Source organism: Solea solea, chromosome 5 (genome assembly GCF_958295425.1).
Source record: "Solea solea chromosome 5, fSolSol10.1, whole genome shotgun sequence".
Lineage (NCBI taxonomy): Eukaryota > Metazoa > Chordata > Actinopteri > Pleuronectiformes > Soleidae > Solea > Solea solea.
In genome coordinates this window covers 15,067,005-15,089,732 of record NC_081138.1, presented here as the reverse complement: position 1 = coordinate 15,089,732, position 22,728 = coordinate 15,067,005, and the positions used below count along the sequence as shown (strand labels likewise).

General features: G+C 40.5%; 1 protein-coding gene across 2 annotated transcripts in view; it reads right to left on the bottom strand.

Moving 5' to 3' along the window:
• LOC131459465 (semaphorin-4B-like) overlaps nucleotides 1-22,728 on the bottom strand; it is a 58,214-nt gene that overhangs the window by 23,313 nt on the left and 12,173 nt on the right. For both annotated transcript variants that reach the window (XM_058629335.1, XM_058629334.1), the window contains exon 2: nucleotides 8,469-8,896. In XM_058629335.1, the coding sequence (XP_058485318.1) occupies nucleotides 8,469-8,589 (121 nt within the window). In that variant the 5' untranslated portion in view covers nucleotides 8,590-8,896. The remainder of the gene's footprint in view (nucleotides 1-8,468; nucleotides 8,897-22,728) is intronic.

Genomic DNA, 22,728 nt, shown 5'->3' with positions numbered 1-22,728 from the left:
ACACCAAGGATGAGGTCACTGCATGAAACACAACACATCTCTAAAAGCACATAACAAGGGGCTGACACAGGCGCACTGCTCTGCTCTGTAATTATTGGCTCTTAGGTGTCATCCTGATGCATCCTAGATTGGCACACACACCTACACAACACTCAGAGAGCGCAGAGTGAGGGGGCGCGGCGGTCCATCACTGCTGAAAGCTGACAAATCCTGGATACCGACTAAAAAGAGACAGAGGGACAGTGCGGTATGAGACAAGGTTATTCAAACAGACCTGGGGAGAGACAGATAGGTGGTATATTTTCTTCACTCGGGATTTAAAACAGACGTGCCTGTGCCTGCCATGTGAGCGACGGCTCTTCGTGTCTCTCGCCATCATGCTCCCCGCTCTCTTCTCGCATACGAGGCACGAGAGACAGTACATGTCACTGGCATCTGATGCACAGATTTCTTCTTTTCAATACTGAAGCTAATTTGATGCCTATAACTGAAGCCAGGAGTGAGCAGACTCATAGTTTTAGTAACCTCAAGTTCCACCATATTTACTACAACACAGATGTGCATAAGTAGCAATGCAGAAACATACTAATGTCGCTGATTACCAGTGACATATCCCTGAGTCTTCAATCCTCCTAAAGGAATCTCATTATCGCTTACTATTTTTGCAGGGCTTAAATTAGATTACCTTCAAAATATCAAGCATTTTTGGAAAGGGACATTTTGTCCTATGATGGACACTGCGGGTTAAGGGTTTCTGATCCACAATGTGATACTGGGCAGATTTTGAAATCAGTTTCCACTGATTCAAAGGTTTTCTTTACTGCCGTAGCGACGTCTCACGTGCAAACCCAGGGACAGTGGCCTGATAACACTGTATCTAAGGCTCAGCTGAACGAAAGAAGTCATTTTGTGTCTGCACCGCAAATATCCAAATCCAGCTGGCATGCACATGGTCGCAGATGGTTTCTGTGTCAGCTAGAATCCCATCAAAGCACATGTTGATACATCTCTGCAGCCATTTGTCAGTCTGCACACTTGTTGATTTGTAGGATTCAGTGTGTTCGCCATCTCTCTCAACTGGCAACTCTGTACACACTAAGGCTTCTTCCACGCTATGTTTTCATTTTCTACTCGGCTCTGGCATCCACACCATTCTGACATTTTTGTGCCCCGAAAGCAAACGTTAGAAAACTATGAAGCAGTTGCTTCCTCGTTGGCCCTTCTCGACCACAATTTGATAAGCTGTGAACAAAAACCTCTTTAACCCTTACTTTGGAGTTTGTGTTTCACATCATCATCTGTCCCAAAACAGAAATCCTTGATCTTGTGTTTTGCCATTGCCGTTTCTCATTATTTACTCCATTGGCGCTTATCCATTATACAGTTCTAGCACCACTCGGCTCTCCTCTACTCGGGTTTGGTATCAGTCACATGGTTTTCCATTACCATTGTACCTCCTCAACCTGGGAGGGGTCGTCATAGCACGTCTGCAAGAAACTGCTGTGCACAAACACGCCAACTAGTGACGAGCAAAGCCGTTATTTTGATGTACTGAATCATTTAAATCAGTTAATTAAAAAGATTAGTTCAGTACGTTCTGCATGACCGGAGACCAGACTTCGTCTGACACAGTCGCTGAACTAAAATACGACTGAACGGGTTGTGATTCGGTTCATGATCACCAGAGCTGTTGCGAAATACACCAGACTCCTCTGTTACACATTGAGAGTTTAGAAATGTTGGAGTTTTTAGGATTTTTCAGTTAGTATCTTCAGCTCATCTACAGTTTGGCATATTTTGGTTTGATTCATGTCGCACTCATGACTCTTCCAGTGACGACACAGTCTGTCGACATCCTATTTTAGTTGAGCCGTGTTGTGTCGTCTGTATAATGGAAAAGTACCATATCTGAAACTAAGGAAACAATTGCAAAGGTAAGAATCAGCTTCCTTTTTACACCGACTGGCTGTAAAAAGGTGTCCATAATGTGGTCAAATGCTCATCTGGACACAGATCCTTGTTTATCTAGTAGTATAGATGAAGACTTGTGAACTTGTTGTTACCATAGGGGCAGATATTCAGCAGGACCCGGCACATAGGAGCTGCTATCCGAGAATTAAAAGCTGGTTTTACAATTAGAATTTGAATACACCTACTTCTACACAGTCTATACCCATAATAACCCAGACTGTGATGACCCATCACTTCACAGTCATCTCAGTCAGCAGGTGATCTCCACACCTGCTTGCAATAGCTTCCATATTTTACAGTGCGACTCTGCCACAAGATTAACCTTGCACAAAAAAAGATAAAACTCTCTCTCTCTCTCACCACAGCTGCAGGCACAGCAAACTGTCCCCTTGTGTTACTGATTAAGTCGTGAAAAATTGCTCCAGAAATCAGACAAAACTGAATCCTTCCACTCACTATACAGTGAAGGCAACCAACCCCAGGCCTCACAGACACACACACTTCACTTTCTTTTCACACACATCCACAAGTAGGAATAGAAGGCATGTGGAGTGTATTAACATACTGGAACTGAATCAGGAAAGTTCTGACTTTTAATGAAAGATACATGAGATGGCGGCTGCTTTTTTAACCGTTTCACTTCTGCCTCCGCTCGAATGTGAAACCTGGAATGAGAAATACACGAGCACACATGCTTGTTTTTGTGGTGTGGTGTGTTACGATGTGTGATTAAAATTAAATGAGAGTCAACACATGACTGCAGTCACTTATCAGAATAGATACGAAATGATGCAACTTTTTACAGCTTTAGAGGAGAAAATATCTGCCTGGTTTTTAGTGCATAAAGTGTCTTGTATGATAAGAAGATATATACATAACTACTACACTTCATCACTAAATCCTCCTGTGTGTGTTGTGACTACTCAAAGTCATATAAGCAGCTTCAGATCAAAAAATAAGCGGAGTCATTTAAGTAAACCCAGCAAAAAATGGTAAGGTTTAAATAAAGTGTGTAGAGAATATCAACAAAGTCAGATATTGATTCTGCTCCGAGAGGAAGACAGCACTGTGATGAAAGCAATGCATTTATTCAACACATTTTTTATCCTGAATGTGTTGAGTGGAAAAAGCTTTAAAAAACAGTTTTATTTTTTGTTTAAAAAGTTAACTATTTTGTTCTGTGACTTCTATTGAAGACCAGTCCACAGTGATTTACAATCATCACCACAGAAACCACAAGAACGCTACAAAAAAATCAGAAACATTCAATCCATCAAAAAGAAACTGAAAAACGACTAAAATCACAAATTAATAGTGATCCTGTGAATACTGTTTTTGCTTTGGACCAATCTATAGAATCCAAAAAGCGCCCTTTAACCTCACATTCATCAAACGTTCCTGATCGAGATCTTGCGAGGGGTAAACTTTTCCATGCGTTCCCCGGAGCGTGCAGGCGATAAACCACTTAAAACGTCTGAAACAGACAGAGCTGATGTGCAGTAATTATACTCCATTGTTGCAGCTGCTCTGGCTTTTATACGCAGGCAGTCGTGAGGGCCACCTCTGCTGGAAGCCGCCGACAGTTTTTCTTTCAGGATGAGTGGGCGTGTCCTTGTCAGGTTTTAGGTGGGCACTGGAGCATGTCTAAAACCTCAGTATTTGGCCCAACGTCGCCCCCCCACACTGCCAAGGTCACTGGATTAGCATGCATGAGAGACAGCGCACAATATTCGCTTAACATAAACCAAACGTAAGCAGGAAAGGGCACTGTACTCTGAGCATACACAGCACGCCTGATGGCTCAGATTAAAAGGGCTGTTTTATTCTTTTAATTGAAAAGATATGGGAGACTTTCTAAAAGAAGTCAAAGGAGGACACAGATAAGGGCAGGAGGATATGGCCAAAACTGTTATTATAACAGTTTATTCAAAGGAGTCAATACAGAAAAATATCTTGATTGTTGTGAGATAATTAAAGATTGAGTTTCGCTCCTGAGAAAAACTTGTAGAGCTGTAGTTTCAAAGATATAACATGTAACAGTGCTAAAAAAAAGACCAAGATTAACATGAGGAATGATACTTTGTTTGCCACTGTGGTGCCTTTTTGTTGTTTTTATATGTTGTACTGTATTTTTAAGCATGTTTGCACAAAGTACTTTATATTTATTAAATTATTATTTATCGCCTATCCCTTATGCAGATGTGTTGAACTTTTAAAGAAGAAGCATATTTATAGCAAGATGTATAATACAGTTCATGCACAAAACAACAATATACTCTTACTGTTGTAAACCGTTAACATTGACTACATAGAAACTGCTCAGTGAATGACCTGGTGTTTCGGTTTAGAATCGGGGTTTTACCATTTACGACAGGACGGTAAACACAACACACTTTTGAAGCCATCCACGGTGGACTTCATCATTTTCCTCCACAACAACCAAAATAAACCACGACGGTTGGATTATGCAAACAGATTATGTAATAGAGGTTACAGTTCAACAAGGGTTAATTAAGAAGACTGATGGTGGTTAATGGCAAGTCTGACATTTTATTACACTCATAAGTGCTGGTGATAACTCAAAAGCTTTATGGACTTGTGTGAATCTGTGTGTGCGAGGGTGTTCGTCATGGGGTTCGTAACGTTACCTAACTTTTTGCCTTTGTGACGTATGGGACACACACATACATAATGCCGATAACGCACTGACACACACAAGACACGCCGCACTTTTACCCTCTTCCTCTCTTCCTGTCAGCATAAATAAAGGCTGCAAGCACCTGCTTGACAGTTAGAGAACGCTTCAGCACACAAAAAGTACGGAATGCATGTTGGGTTCAGTGTGGGCTTGGACCAAAGAACAATAATACAAGTCGTCTGGTGAATTCGGTCAATATTCTCTCCGGCTCAGTCGGGTTCCGACAGAGAAACTCTCGAATACTCATCTGCTCGGCACATCTGAAAGAAAGACACCAACCTCCAGCACTGTTAGTCATCAGGAGCTGCACATGCTGGAGTTTGGTGTCTTTCTTTCAGATGCATGCCTTAGCAACACTCGCTGCTTCGAATCCCATGATCCTTTGTGCTGCCCTCCTCTGCACAACAGCCATAATGAGAAACAGACCAGCTCTCCCACTACAGCGACCACAAAAACCTCCACTCACTGCACACAAGAGATTAGCCTGCTCATTAGCAGAGGAGGAAGGAGCGAGAGGAGAGGGAAGACAAAAGACAAAAAGAAAGGGAACACTATTGCAGAAAAAAAAAAGGACCCGTCTCAAAAGAACTGATCAGGCCCCCCCGTTTTCTTCCAGACTAAAGAAACCAGAGTGGATGAAATGTTAAGTGTCGTAGTTTGGGTTGAAATGTAGTTACTTTATGTAAAAAGCGTATGAGCAACGCTGCACACCAAGTTAATAAAGAGCTGCGTTCTTAATCGACCATTAGGGGTGGGAATCTTTAGGTGCCTCACGTTCCGATTACGATTCAGGGGCCAAGATTCGATTATAAACGATAATCGATGCTTCTTGGATTGATGCATCTTGATGCTGGGTGATAACTCACCACTTACCCACCGCTATGTTTAACAACAGTGCATTTGGAATGAGAAACAGCAGTTTAGCTCATGTATTAAACTAAATGAAATGTGTAGAGTGGAAAGTTACAACTGCATTGTAAGGAAGTAACATCTTGAATCACAATTTACATATTTAAGACGAGATGTAAACATTATGCAATAGCTCAGCAACATTAGCACCCGTGCGGCTCTCATTCATAGCTCTTGTTTGGAGCGCACGAACCATGAGCCTCCAGTCATCGGTGATAAAGTGTGCAGTTATGGTGACGTACGATTTGGTGGCAACAGATGTCCAAGCATCACATGTCATTTCTATCCTATCCGCTTTCAACAGTGATGCTGTGACTTCTGTTTTGGTGTCGTTGTTAAGTATCTAGGTACACTTCAGAGTCCCGCCTTTCCGTAATGTTACGTTATTTAACATTTAAATAATTGGAATTTGGACATTTCTGAATCGATTCAGAATCGCCCGCGTCTGTGCCGATGTTTTTCCCCATCCCTAATTACCATCAGTGCTTGTGTGACATGTTAATAAGTTTTTCTTCACCTTGTTTCCAGCTGAAAAGCATGTTGTCTCAAACTTTTGCTCTTGAGCTGATATGATCAATAACAGAGTAAAAGCAAAGTGAGAGATGGAAGATTTGCTCAACACTTCAATCAATTTAGTTCTTTGAGAAACATGTCTGACGGCTGAAGTTTGCGAACGGTTGTTGTCGATGCCAGTTCGAGCTGGTGCATGTGCAGTGAGAAAAACTTCAAATTGCTGTTTTTCAAAGGGGAGGAACTTCAAACACAGACAGGTAGTGTTTACAGCCATATAAGCCTTTACTTTGGTTGCTGTTGGATCAGCATATTTGGGGTGCAGTAGAGACTGGAAAGCTAATTTAAATAATCACCATGATAAACTGTGTTTTTCAAAACAGCTACAGCACAGGACGCTACAAAAAAAGTGTGAAGTGACACTTCCCTGAAAAGCAGTCAATTTCCTGTGTGTGCCGAGCACACACAGGAAATTTTTCGAGTTTTCGAGTTTTTCGAGTTTTCGAGCCGAGCAGAAAACTGGTTTTCCCACTTCTCCATTTGTCAAAGGCTCCCATAATGCATCAATCAATTACCAGAAAGCTGTCAGCTAAACAAACAGAGAAACAGCGCTGGGCTTTAAATAATCAAAGCTTAATCCACAGCCATGATGATGAGAGCAGAGCTACAACGTGTTGGGAATAATTACATGCTGTGGTTAAGTCAGGTGGAAGGTGGTTTTCTATCCCGTCTGTAAATTTACCAGGATACACGATAACTTCGTAGTGGTGAGACCACTTGTTTCCCTCAGCTGACCATCTCAAACAGTTGCCTGACATTATTCTTCCAATACCAGACTATAGTATTGGCCCCAAACTGCTGCACACTTCCATCAGCCTGAGTAGTGGCCTGTTATTGCAAAGTGACATCTAATCTTAAAATAATTGCATGTATTTAAGACAAGTGGTGTTTGTAGTGCAAGAGGCTTCTAATTGGCATGTGTGTGTCTGGGGCTTGCAGGCACTTGTGCCACTCTGCTGCGACGGCTGCTACACAACCAGATACGGCCCTTTTGAAGAGCAACTGAGTCTTACTCAGTACGTCATGTTAGGCTTGCAACATGGTGCTGGGCTGTGGTTGGCTGCAACACGATCAGAGCTGCTCACGTTACTGGAACTGAGCATCGCGATGTCGTTCGTTGTTTCCAGAGCGAATGGACAGAGAGATATTTATTTACTTTACCAGCGAGTACAAACTGGTGTCTTTAATGTGTCATCATGACTGCATTTCCGTGCTCTTTTTGTGCCTGTTTTCCCCGAGGACATGGAGGAGTGGGGGAGGCACGTCCAGGCAAGGGCATAGGTTTGGTTACAAGACTGGTGAGGACACTTTAGGTTTGGCCCCAAAAACTCACTGCTATGTTGTCAGAACAGCACATCACCCTCTCTCTCGTCTGCTGTGACTCGCAGTGATATCTCCATATATTAGGGAGGACATGTCCCACCATATGCAACCCTACACCCTTGCATCCAGAGACCTTTTTTATATAACGTCCAGTTACTTTAAGTATCATTTCAACACAGTCAAGTAACGTCATGTCAATCACTGTGTAATTGTTGGCAAAATAAGCTGTTAGCTGGGATTTAACTTTTGCAACTCTGTGGTTAAAGTGGATCTGGATTGATTACAATACCAAATTAAAGTGAAAAATCCGGTATTCATTTGGCTATTTTTATTTCTTGTGGCAATATATTTGCTATAAACCTTTCATTTTAGCCAAAACATTATTTTTATTTTCAGACAAATATTCCAAAAAACGCTAGCTATTTACCTTTTTGGCCCACCTGCTTCTGAAGTTAAATAACCCTACACTACACACTACACACAGCTGTGTCTGTTGTGTCTCTTTACTATTGATATAATGCCTTTAGTGTGGAATTTCACTCCTTATTGTGCGCTTGTCTTTCTATTAAGTAACGTCACAGTCTACAGTGAAAACTGCAGCAGATCTACCTCTTCACGTTTTAGCAAAAAAACAACATATACTTGATTTCAGATAGAAAGAGACAAACACGACCAGTGGTTTGGTCGGCTAAAATGACTCCACTGTAGCTGATGATAGCTTTTTAAAAAATAAAATCAACTATAGACAGTTCACTTGACGTCATCTCATGAAGGGAACGCCGTCTCATCTAAATCACCACCCATGAAAAGCTTTGCTTTGCAATCCACGACATAATGAACAGAAAGTATAAAAGCTGTGATCAACATACCTGGCCCTGTAAAAGAAAAATATCTAAAGACATGAGGGAAAAATTAAAAAAACACTCTGGAAGTCAATGTTTCAAGCAAGGCTCAGTTATCATAACAAAAGGTGTGTCAGGTCATTGTTGAGACTTACTGTATGAGAAACTGATGCGCGGTGTGACATCATCCTCAGTGGTTGCTGCTGACGGGATGGAGCAAGCCAATAGCAGTGCAGTGGCCATAAGGCACTGGACGGTCACAGCGAATGTCCGCATGGTCGCTGGATCCTCTCACACAGTCGCACACAAATACACACGGTCTGTTTTTACGATTCCCTGGTATGCATTCAGAGCTTTAGTTTTTCATTCTCATCTTCCTGAAGGCTGTAGGGAGGGAGTGGAGGAGTCCTCGACTTGTTTCTTGTACTCCCAGTGGTCCTTACACGTGGTTAGTAGACTCTTATCACAGAGAAGAGAAATCCTTTCTGGATTAAAGGCTGCTCGTTTTCATCCACTTGGTGGTGTTCTTCTATGGATCTGCGCTGAACTCCTACCAGGGGCCATTTAGTTTTTCACTTTGGAGCTGTGGAGAGAAGAGAGAATTATTTATGTTTGATTCCAGAAATATGGTTAAAAACCAAGATGAAATTCTATTATTGATATCCAAAATCTAATGCAATAACATCTACGAAAGCAGAGGAGCTCATTCGTGTGACTGGGGTTCATCATGGAAGTCACTCTGAATTAAGAATACTAGAGTAGTCATCTATGGGTGACGTCATATCTCAGTCGTGAGACTTTAATATTTAAGTGCAGCATGCTGGTGGCTCCAGCTGGAGCCTGGATGACAGAAACAACTGTTTTGTTCTTCAAGAGTTTACCGTCATCACACCGCCAGAAAAAAACCTCTGCTCAGGTCATTCAGACTAACTACTAACTAACACAATCACATGACGGCTTGAAGGGTTTTAGAAACTTTGTAATTGAAGTGAAAGCCTGATTTGGTGCCAACTGAGTTTCTCTGCGATGAAGCAATCCCTACATTTAGAGTGGAGATGATAATATGGAGGTTTGACTCTAATTTTGTGGCTGTGCAGGGAAGTAAATGAGAGAACGGTGACTCTGTGATTGGTTTTCAAAGAGGTGCAATGATCTTGACTCCGACGTTTAACGGCTTGGTGTGAGTGTGCCAATATGGTGCCCGTTACGTAGATGTAGTGCATGTGCTTGTGCCAAGTTGCTTTTTAATTTGATCGGGGGTCGGCTTTCTTGGAAAACACTTCCCATCTGTTTCTTCTTTCTTTTTCTTTTCTTTTTTTTGCCTAGGAAAATACAGGACACGAGCTGTGCAGCCTAATGGAAACCTCACTTCACTTAAACCGGCAAAAAGGAAGATTTAGCCCACAGACAGCTGCAAATTTAACACAACAGCAAAATGAAATTAATTTGGACAGCGGAGATTATTATGGTGAATTGACTATTCTTTGTTCATAATTGTTTTTCTCACCACCAATACCTGGGGGAATAGTCCCACTGGTAAAATGTTAACTTTCAGTGCCGATGTGAGACAAGACGGGATATTATATTATGATACTGGTGAAAAGGTAAATCCAATACTATCTCAAAACCCCTCAAATATGCTGTAAATGGTTCATTAAGATTTTTTAGTAAAAAAGCAAAACAGACAAGTGTAATTTTGTAACGAGTAGTGGTAGATGGTCACGGCTGTGAGTATTAACTAAGTATATTAGTTATGAGCTTGCCGTTTTCTGACAAAACCACCTGTCCCTGAAACACCTACATTCGTTTAGAGCTCACTGTTGTGATACAACACAACTCACCGCTCCTTATTTGGCTGACAGCACTGGGCGTCTCCCACTTACGTCGTGACGTTGATAAAGTAAACACTGGCGAGCACATGGCGTCTCTGGTTGAGAGCTTGCATCACGGCAACAACTCCCACAAGACCTCTTTCAAATATTTACGGTAGATAATAAATCAACCAGCAGTCCGGGACAGGCAGGGGTCAGTGAGTGGCCCCTGCTCGTCTGGTGTGACGCTGCACTGCTGTGGAGGACCACTTAAACAGCTTCTGGTCAACATGGATGATCTGTAACAATAATCAGGATAAGATAAACAAACCCCAAGCCCATCACTAACTACAATGCTGGATAACAGTCAGGTTGTTGACTGAATGAGCTGTTGACTTGCAGGCTGATAGAAAGCAGGCTGACAGGCCACGCTTCTTACACAACATCTAAGGAACAGGCTTTTTAGTAGATAGGTGGAAGTGTTTCTGTTTCCTTTGCTGTGACAACACCAATCACAAGTTTTATTGAATAAAACTTGCCGCCCCCCTGTTATACTTCTGCCTCTGACCATTCCCCGGTTCTGTAGCAATATGCCTGCGTCATTCTTAGCTTCACAATTAGTCCACTTTAGTTTCAGCTGCTCAAGTGAGGCTAGATGAGTCACAGAAGGCTTCAAAATCCAGCCATGTTCCTATATAACCTCCCACCTCCTCCTCCTCTGCTGGTCCCATTCAGGTCTACTGAGGAGTGCAACAACAAGCATGGCAGCCCGGGGCATATCCTTATGTAACTCCAGAGGCCTTTAAAATTTTTATGAAAACAGATGATTGCCTTTAGGGAGGGGTTTCCCTCTCTGAGGAATCAGGAATGACAAATTCTATTAGGCTAATTCTGTCGTACAAGAATGCATAACGTCACATCTAAACATGGGCCATGTGGCGAAATAGTGGTAAGCATTGTTGTCTTGCAGCAATAATACCCAAGTTCATGACCCGGTACAAACGAAGGTCTAGGCTTCACCCATACTGTACTTTACCGTTACTCTGAGACATGCAACGGTTGGGGACAGTTATTTGGGTACTATTCCGAATGGAAATGCAAACAAATTTGGGGTCAGCTGGGATTTGCAGGGCAAAAAGTCTCAGGGCATCACCAGCTTTGTTGTTTTTACATCTGTCAAATACTGTGATCATTGGCATTTGGATTGGAATGAAGTGACTGACAGTTGACGTAATGTATTATCAAGCTGTCAATGAGTTTAACTCAAACAACATGTATATGCAATGCTCAAGCGTGTCTTGTTAAGGTTCCACTCCAGTTTGAAGAGCCAGGGTCATGCTATTGTTCAAGCGTAAATTTAGGTCACATATACTTGACCTGTGGAAGCTGGATTTTTTTTATTCAACTAAAACAAGATCACACTTATAGAATATAGAAAGAACAAAATCCTAATTTCTGTAGTCGCATGTAAGTCTGCTTTGTGGCTACCTAAAAACTCCGTTGCCAGGAACCTTACACTGTAAAAAAAAAAGAACCTAGAAGGTGTGTTCAGTAATAAACAAGTAATGTCAATATAAAGAGGCCCGTATAGAAGAGTGGGAAACGTGAGGTATTTGAGGAATGCAAAGAACAGAATGACTCATGGATGTGATGCATACAATCTTCATATAACTGAGGCCAGCACCTGAGGTTGACAGGATGGGTGCTTCACAGCCCAAAGGCAGATCTGTCCACACTTAGCAGGGGGAGTGGGAAAAACAAAGTAAGCAACACTCCACTTGTCCTTTATTTACTTTTTCATGTCTTGGGCTTGACAATCATGTCATCAGGACATGCATTTTAGTCAAATTAATCATGTAGTGTCTTAATCCGTTCTAAAGAACAGTGAAGCATGGATCTGAAAGAAAAAGTACTAAATGTTTAATAAGTATTAGATCACATTTGACAGCAAGTGCTCAACCGTAGAAAGTGATCTTATTAGAAACAACAGTAGGATTAGAGCTCTACTCTACTGCTACAGGCGACCCACTGCGGTCAATGCAACACAACCCATCTGCTTGTATAGGAGAGGGTCTGGTGCCATATTGCTTTGTGATAGAGATTCATTAACCTTTCAAACCTGCCAACCACCCACCCTAAGAGCCTCATTACTACCTGCATCTGTTAGGAGGAGAAAATAGTGCAACGGATAGATTGGACGATGCACTCTGTCTTGACGACCATGCAGCTTTCTCTTGACACAGAGCAAGACACTTATACCACATTCCCTATGGTCAAAAATACCATCGACAGCACAAGACTTTGACGTGCATGCATCTTCTGGTCAATTTTGTAGTGATTTATTATTATACATAATTGGATCAACAAAACAATCAATTAAATTACTGCAATAGATGCAAAATAGTAACCACTGTAACATCAGCATTGAGAGGTCCGGTGTTTTTTTTCGGTAAGAACCCAACTATCACAGAAAAAGACGACATAGCGTCACCCTGTAAAAGACTTGTTCAGACACTTTAATTTACCTCTGTAAAAATGTATTTTACGTGGCTAGATTAGATTAGATTAAAAACATTTGCATTTAAAACATCTCTCGTATGATTTGAGGATGACATTCTGAGACCCTGCTCCCTGTAGCACAAGGAACAAAGACACTAATGTTCATAGGGTAAGAGAACTGTTTTATTTTTAATAATTAAGTTGTTTTTTTTCACATGACCCATAAAAACATAAACCCACATGGAACATTTGGTCTAAACGACTGATCTGGATGATATATGGGACCATTGTGTTGAGCAGAAAAGATCTCAGTAGGCAACAGACAGGGCAAAGACTCCTTGCTGTGTCTGTCAATATAACTCACACTCTGCTTAGCTGCAGGATTGCTGTAAAACAGGGGGAGTTATTACACCCTCAGACAAAAACAAAGTTGAACATTACATGACAGTGATTCCTTTATCTTCAATTTATCTCCAATCCGACTAAGTGTATACATGCAGGAATAACTGGACAATGAATGGCATTATCCAGGCATGTTAGGTCGACTAAGACTAGCTCGATTTTAGTTGGACTAATGTCTTTACATGACATCAAGAAAACTGTCAAAACTCTCCACTCTCCCTGCTGTTTTCTTCTTTGTTGGTTTATGATACGGAGACATTCTTCGTAATGCAAAATACAAGCAGTGACTGGTTGGGCTGTAATCAACCAAAGAAATTCATGGTCGACTGAAGCCCTGAAATTTCGACTCAAAATGGACTAGTCGAGGGGGGGGGTCTGACGGCTCGTGCATCTGCGCAATATCATAGCGCATGATTTCCGAAAATATACTATACTATACTACGTTGATATCTGAGAACAGACAGAGCAACATAATGAAGACAAGTTAGCTTACCGTTTTTATATGATATGCCATGTTTGTAGTTGAGCTGTGATATGCAAGCTGTTGCTGGCAAACTTTGCATTTGACTTTTTTATCTCCATCTATTTTTGTAAAATGCTGCCACACTCGCGATGTCTTTGACATGGATGTTAGAGGAGGACTGACTGTAGCTCAAAATTAAATAAAACCACCGGACGTTCTGTAGTCTTTCTGCCTCCTGTAGGTTGGGCTAATCCAAAATACTGAAAACAAGGGGTGTGTTCTCTGAAGACACGCTGTGATCTGTGGAACGGGGTGCTCTGAAAATACCCCCATTAGCACTTGGTACATTCTTCCAGATGAAATAAAATTAACCATAGACTGTATGAAATGAACACTTATCAGAATTTGAGTCGAACTCAGAACATATCGACTGATAAATCGACCAGTCGACCGGGACTTTACAGCCCAGGGGGCAGTCCCTACACCTTTTATAGCACTGGTGCTAAGCTAATCAGCACATCCGAGAGTCAGTCTACTAAATACACAGAAAAATCTCCATCAAACTGGTAAACCCAGCAATATTAGCAACTACATCATGTACATGTGCAATGTCACTTTAAAAAAGGATGCAATGAAACAGGATAAACATAGACAAACCATGTTATATCATACATAATTTTGCCCGATGCATTTGACACACAACTGATCTTGATGTCAGATAAATCCATCTGATAATTAACTAAGAGAAAATGATATATAACAAATACTGGTACAGCAAGTATTTATGGCATCGGGGGCAAAATCATTTTTGTTGTACGTGTCAACTTTTCAGCCCGTCTGTAAATGAGATGGTGGAGAGGTGAAGATGAAGGTTTCAGCTGAGATGTACTGTTCCCAGCACAGACGCAGCACTCTCCTAAATAAATCACAACTGGGTTAAAAATAGTCTGAATAAGCCCCCCCAATAGCTGTCGAGGCAGTAGCAATTGTTTCCTAAGCTGGCAGAGCTTATAGTAAATGTATCATCACAGTGACTCAGTGCATGAATCGGCATGTCTGAAGGAGAGAGCTCGGTGATAAAAGACATTCAACAAAAATGTCACTGACTGAAAACTACAGGCTGCTCCTCTATCCTCACCTTTCCTCATACATAATGTACACGGGAATTACACGGCCTGTGTTTAACCCAGGTCACAGTAACATTTTCTTTAAAGCCATTGTTAAAAAAAAAAAAAAAGAAAAAAGAAAAAAACTGAACAAGAAGTTCATACGATTGTGGAATTTTAAAAACAGGAAGAGAAACCTCCAAGAGAATATTTTGAGGTGCTTAAACGTCTAATTGCTTGCACGGGAACAGTGAAAGCAGTTAATGGGAAATTCACATTTATCAGGGACAAATCTCCAGGATATCCTCTCAACAGAAAACTTCATGTCGATTTAAATGTTGTCATAACAAGGTCCTAGAACAACAAAACATCTCTCCAGTAAGTTTCAGAGGAGGGATGAAATGCTAATTAAATGCAAACATTTGGAAGAGAATTAAGGGACTAGTCAACTATCGAAACTGGGTAAAAGCTGATTTCTGCTGTTTATCCTTCATTACAGTTTGATGGTATACACATATACTTTGTATCTTCAACAATCATTGCTACGTCATCAGGTAGTAAGATTTTCTCTTGGCTCAGAAAGTGAGGCCTCTGTGTCCGTAAGGAGAAAGCTGACCTACTGATATCACATGTCTCGCTCTTTATCCTCTACACAAATGTGTTTATCTAATATCCTCATATGATCAAATATCATTTGCCACATATATATGAAGCAAGAAACTTCACTTCAAATTCCAAAGCAGTAACTGAAGATGGAGAAGAAATAAAAGGCACATTTTCAGACTCCCTGTGTGGTTTACTGCAAATAAAAAATGCCATATTTAAAATATCTTAAATAACCAACCCTTGAATCTTCCTTGTACTACTGAATTGAGCATACATGTGAATTAATTACTGAACTATTGATGACTGACCATTATACATTCTCCTCTGATATGACCCCAAGAACAATTTTTTTTTTTATAAATAGTAAAATAATGGGAAACTAAATTAGGGGTTTTGCTAAACAGGGAGCACATAGTTACCCCCAAGTTAGTATTTGGATAAAAGTGAGTTCAAAGTTTTAGCTTAACAAATCCCCAAATTACACTGGGTTTAGCGTGCCATTACAAAACAAAAATCACGCATGCATTGGTTGATCAAACCTTCTTCTACCATGTTAATTTGGAGGTTGACCCCTGAAAATGCATTCATTGGCTTTGTGTGACCCTCAGCTAGCGTTTGCCTGCTTCTGCCATATCAGTGTGTCGCAGTCAAAGATGCTAATTAAAATGCAGCGGTGACAATCCACAACTCATTGAAAGGAAGAGCAAAGAGTGAGATGTGACACTTAAAAGGGAAATTTCATAAGCTCAAAACAGGATCTGAAGAATTTTCAAGCTTTGCTTTTACATTAGCGTACATACTGCTCGGCTTTGCCGTGCAGGACAGAGCACTTATCATTTCAAACGAGTGAGTGAGGCACAAATTGCCCAGGAGATAATTGCTTTAAAAAGCAGAGTCGGAGTCACCCTATTCCCTATGATACACTTTTGCCCTCGCCTTAAATTATTCAGCACTGACGGGGAACAGTGAGAGAGCAGTTCTTGAGATTTCTTCAGTTCTTGAATTTGCAAAGCATTAATAATGACTTGTGCAAGTCTATCATCAGACCGCAGTGTGATGGGAGGCATCCTTTCCCAGACTTGAACAAATTCAGTCTGGTCAGAGAAACTATGAGAACTTTGATGTGCAAGCCACTGCAGAAGAAATCACTTAACTGGATTATTTTAAATAACTGCTATTAGTCTTCAGGCTCAGAGTAAAACAGATTACACTGAGCCCATTTATGTGTATCATGAAACTAGCTTTTAATCATTCAGACTAATGAAGTGCAAAGACTGAGCACGGAACGATCATGATGATCAGGGAAGAACATTTTGCCCGAGGGCAGAACACCATCACAAAAAGAAAAAAGGGTATTTAAATCTCCACTTGCTTGGGTCTCTGCAGCATGTCAGAATAATTTGATGACTTTCCCCCCCCACAAAAAAGTCAGTAATGAAGCCAACACAACAAAAAAATTTGTATTATATATTTACCTGCCACATAGCAGTTATTGTTATTGTAGCTGAGTATACAGTACACAAGCAAACATGGGGAAATCGATTTACTGAATGAGGTGTGTCCAACACCGCTACACTAGGGGGTGATACGGTTTCTGCTTTAAGGCAGGGCTAACATTTAGAGTTGAACAACCATTCACTCTCACACTCACACCAATGGTCAATTTAGAGAGTCCATTTAATCTTAACTACATGCTTTTGCACTGTGGGATGAAGCCGGAGAACACACACACACACACACACACACACACGCGCGCAAGGAGAACACGCAAACTATACACAGAAAGACCCTCAGCCAAACCGGTGACCTTCTTGCTGTGAAGCAGCAGTGCGAGCCACTGCACCACAGTGTTACCCTGCCCTTTCACCAACCCTCTGATGGAGCATAAAGTTAGTCTAGACTGTACCAGGCTGAAATTCATATTTTTTTTGTCCCTTATTCTTCTGCATTTCAGCTTCTTATATCATTAGCTCAAGTGGGAATTAGCATTTCCACCACGTCACTCCATGGCAAGCGATGTTTCTTCATGATCGCAGTCTCGTCTAATATAAAGCTTGACTGCCCCAAACCGAGCAGAGAGAAAAAAGAGCTGCTGGATGTTCTCCGCTGTTGTCCATTGTGTTCAAAGTCATTATTTGTTGTTGTTGCACCGGTACAACGTCATGCTACGTATCTTGCGACACGGCCATCGGGCAAAGTGACACCCTGTCTACTAAGTAAAGGTACTGTTCTCAGTCCAAGAACAGTTCTCTGTTCCAAACCAAACTGAAGTAGTAGCTCAACTCTCAATTGCATTATCTGGATGCCTTTGTCCAACTCTGAGAAACTTAATTTGGTACAACTTCAGGCAGATGAACACGTTAACGTATTATTTTAAAGTAGTTTTTTATACAGACTAAGACAATAATTCACTTTCTTTTGTCCAATGTCACATGAACGTTCTGACTGTTGCTGTGAAAGTAACAAATGACCACACAACATCTCTTCCATCTGCGGTCTGATGATGAAGCCATTCAGGACTGTGAACAAACACTGTGGCGTGATGAAGGACAGTCATGTAATCACACTTTGCTCTGTGAGGTCTGGACCATGCCCTGTTTGCAACACAATTCATCTGCTAATTACACCATCAAACCCAAACACTAGTCCATCCATAGAAGGTTATTATATATATATTCATCTCATAACTGAAAAATTGAGTTGGAGGGGAGAATAATTAATTAACGCAGATGAACCGACCAATTTCTTTACAAGATTAGACAAACAGGGCAACATGATTATAAAACGTCTCAGATGATAATATCCTGGCTTCTGTATTCGCCTCATCAGACCCACACTGCAATAACGGTGTGTTCCAAGTGCAAATGTTGATGATTGTGACCACGCGCACTGACCACAGAGCTGTTCACATCAATCATCCCAAGTGGAAACATGACACAGTTTGTGCGAGTCGTTTGTCAGGTTTGTCGCTTCAAGGCAGGTGGCTGTTTACTCACAGCAAACACGTCGACTTCAAAAGGAACAGCTGTAGCACTTCTGCTTTGTTTACTGCCAGGTAACAGCTCGGTCTCTGTCTTTGCAAACAGTTGCCACCAATAAAGGAAGTAATAAGTCAAGTGAGTGGTCTCCCTTGGCAACAATCCCGTTGATAATAGCTGATAGATGTGGCAGATATAGAGAGTGGGGTTATAATTAATGTATTCAAATAAAACCATTACGGAGGGGAGGTAATAGCAACTGCTTAAGTTCTGGTGAATTGCTTTCCACTTAGGAGACAAAAATAGCACATTTTATGAGTAAGGACATGTTTGCTAATTATATGGATTGTTTCTTTGACATCTTAAATAGGGGTATGTTCACCACAAAAATCACACTATTCACGAACAGAGAAATATACAAAAACTAATGCATTTCTGACCGCCTTCCCGCCACTAATATTGTAGCTCTGCACTGAAGCATGCACAAATCATACAAGCATGAAGCTTAAATTAACAAATGAACATAACTACAGTATCTCAGGACAAAAGATTGCAACTACATTCAACTGAAAAGTAACGTGTTATTATCAGTGGATTTACCAAGAGAAACACAGGCACATAGTCTGTTCTCCAGTTCAAAAAAAGGCACAGGTTATCTTTTTCTCCTTTTAAAAATAAAAGGGAAAGAGAGAGAGGATTAATATCTCTCTGCAGAAAAATGTGTTCCATAATACATAGTATACATACATTGTCAGACAAAGACGGTGACCTGAATGGGTCAACGTGTGGTTGCATCCAATCCTGTGTGGCATGTTACTCCCAACCAAAGTTAAACCTGGGTATGTCACAGTGCAGCTTTATTCCAGATTTGTGAACGCACCTTTCTACAACAATTATAGGCTTAATATATAAATATTATAGTACTAATCTAAGTTTAAGGTAGATATTATGGTCGTCTCAACCACTCAGTCCCACGTGTACCTGAAAACATATAGCCTGTCAACCTTTGACCTTTCCCTTGTTGAATCTCCAGCATAAAGAAGCCATTTAAACCACTTTTGAGTGATGAATACTCGGAGCGTTTACATGGCCTTAAAAAATAAAATCTAATGACTGTGCAAGTCTGGCTAAATCCATATTTGTTTAAAATACAAATAAACATCCAACTGAAAATGTAATAAATTACATTTCTCTGTTGGGAATCTTATTACTGCAGCATATATACTAGGAGCTTTTAGGCCGATGATGAGAGTTTGTGCTCTCATCTGTAATCAGTCAACTGGAAAACACCTAACGCTAATACAAAAGAAAAGTCACCTATCGTAGCAGACACACTTCATTCAGTAAATCCATTCCAAGCTACTGCTTTTATACGGGGACAAAGAGAGTTGTCTAATTAACGAGCGTAATAGAGTGACAACTGCAGCCTGACTTGCATGGAAACTGTACTGTATGGAACATATAAAATATTAGACTTGTGGATCACATGTTTTCACAGTTCATACATATTTGTCTGGGACGGTAATCACCAAATGGGGGAGCAACAGGATATGGTTAGGAAAAAGAATTGTGTGGCTGATTAGCATAGCCTCAAACATCCAACTGCCTCCTGAGAACTCCTTTGGCCCAGCATCTGCACTCCTGCAGGGCCTCGCCAGCCTTTCTACAGGACCTGCAGGTAATACTGAATATGAATGGCCTTGTATCTGGCAGACAAAGCTATGCACAGACACAGTGGAGGCAGTCAGCAAACAGGATTACAATACGACTTTAGTGGATGCAAATGTGAACCATTAAACCTTTATAAAAAAAAAAGAAGAATAAAAGAAAGGTGACGTGTGACTTTCGGCAGTTTTGGTTGCTTTAGCACTACAAGAATTCTTCCTAAAACTTGCTGCCAAACATTCTAACTGGGAAGTAAAACTGAATGTGCATTTATGATGGACAACAAGCCATTTGAAAGTCTATTGGGGCTGTTTTCATGCCTGCGCTCCCTGTCCCTCAGTGCAATCTGGCTTACGCCCAAAGACATGACCATTTTCCCACATCGCAACACAATATGTGAAGCAGCACAGGGACGCAGGAAATGCAAATCCCACCAGTTAACAAAGTCCTCTTCAGTCCCTCTGGACCCTACATGGGATATCACTAACCTTTAGGGGGTTAAAAGCATCGGATTCGATCCCCTCCCCAGTTTCACTTCCCCTCCAACTCTTTACCACAACCTCTCCACATGGTGACCATTCCTCTGTCTGACGTTGTTACAGTGGGTGGGGTGCTGGGTGGAGTCAGTGTGTTTGTTTTGAGTGTTTGACTGTGTATGTGTGACTATATGGGCGGGGGTCCGTGTATGCATAATGTATGAAAGACAGAAAAAATAGAGAGAGAGAGAGAGAGAGGGAGGAGGGTTGTCAAGACAATTTTGCAAGTGCATGTGGAGAAAAAGTTTCTGCAGCTTTGTTAACAGCTACCGACGCTAAGACTATCAGTGTCATTAGTGTTATTGATACACTCACACGCAATGGGAAGGGGAGGAGGAGCAGAGGAGAGGAGAGGAGGAGAGGCCTACAGGGGGTAAAAATGCTCCACTGGTCATTCACAGTCTGATTACAACAAAGCATAACAGTGCAGTATAAACAAGGAACCAAGCTTTGTATCCTCCAGATTTGCTCCATCAGCAATCAACATGTGCATTGTATATCATATCAATACAATTATAAATCTCAAACAGAAATTGGTGGAGCCTTCTGTCCATAATCGATCTTCATTCGTTTTGTACATGCAGGGCTGCATCAATTCATCTACTACCAAACAATTTTGATAATCAATTATTCAGTTTATGTTTATTTTTTTAATCATTAAAACAGTTTCTCTGATTATTTAGCTCTTTAAATGTAAATAATTTCTGGTTTCTTTACTAAGAAATCTAAACTGACTCATTTTGAATAGTGGACAAAATAAGATATTTGAGAACGTCATTGTATCGAGGTTTGAGAAACACGGATCAACATTATTAACATTTTAAATATACTGATTAACAATTGTAATACCTACTAATAGAAAGAACTAATCGACAGATTATTAGATGATGAAAAGAACCTAGTTGCAGCCCTACATATAAGCTTTGAGAAATGTTGACAAATGTAGGACTGCAATGATTGTTAATGATTATTAAGACTATTTTTCAGCTTCTTAAATGTGACTATTTTCTGGTTTCTTTGTTCCAAATAACAAAATCATTCAAACAAAATCATTTTGGTTTGTGGACAAAACAAAACACTTGAAAATAATCAACAGATTAATTGATCATTAATATAACTAATGTCTTTTTCTAATGTGTAAAGTTTCAAAAATGTTCCAAAAATGATGACAAAAAAATCCAAAAATCTTACTAAATGTTGTAATGTAACAAAAACATATTACTAAGACACATGACTAACACATGTGGACAAACTATGTTGTATGTTTTTTGTATCTTTGTATCGTGATGCCAGATAATCCGTATACTGTCCCAACCTTTCTTGTTACCAAGAAAAAGGAAAGGTTGCTTTATCTTTCATAGGGCTGCAAGTAGATTATTTTTCATAATCGTCGATTATTGGACTTGTTTGGTCCATAAAATGGCAGAAAATGTTGAAAAACACCGCAAATGATGATGCTCTTGAATGTCTTGCTTTGTCCACAAATCACAATTATTCAGTTTTAAGGATTTCACTGTTATATGGAGCAAAGAATCAAGAAAACATTCACATTGAAGAAGCTGAAAAAAAAAAAATCAGGAAATTTGTTTTAATCACTGAAAAAAACACACACGATTATCAAAATAGTCGACAATTAATTTAGTAATCAGATAATCTATTAGCTGACTGTGTAAAAGTACTACACAGAGATATGGGAAGTATGTGAACTCAGCCGAGATAAGAGGAGACAACAGGAAACCACATTGAGCAACACTGAACAAACAGTCCCACATGATGTTTACTGACGTGTGCGATTAATCTGGAATTTTACCAACGTTTCTCTCAAACTCGGGTGAAAATAAAGCACAGTAACAACTAAAGGGATGGGACGATACCACTTTTTTGTGTCGGATACCAATATCAACAACACGACTATCTACTGATACCAATATTATTCCAATACAGTCATTTTAGACCATTTATGAACTACGAAGCTACATTTATGCCAAGTCATTTCAAAGACATAATCCTCCCACATTGCTCTCCCCAAAACAAGAGCCCAACACGACTCAACTAAAATGCTTTGATTTACATTTTTACAGTCTGGGCATAGTGAAGCATGCAATATATAGGATTTTTGGATTGATATAGATTCTATATTTTTATTAGTCCAATATCCGGTCCAGTTATTTTGACCAGTATCGTAACGACACAGATACTGACCGATACCGATTGGCATCCCTAGTATGTGAGGATTGTACGTGGAAACAGAGCAGCTGTTTACCCACATGGGTGGACTGAAAACACAGAGGTCACTCCATCCATCCATCCGTCTCATCACATCATCACCTTCCTTCACAAATAAAGCTG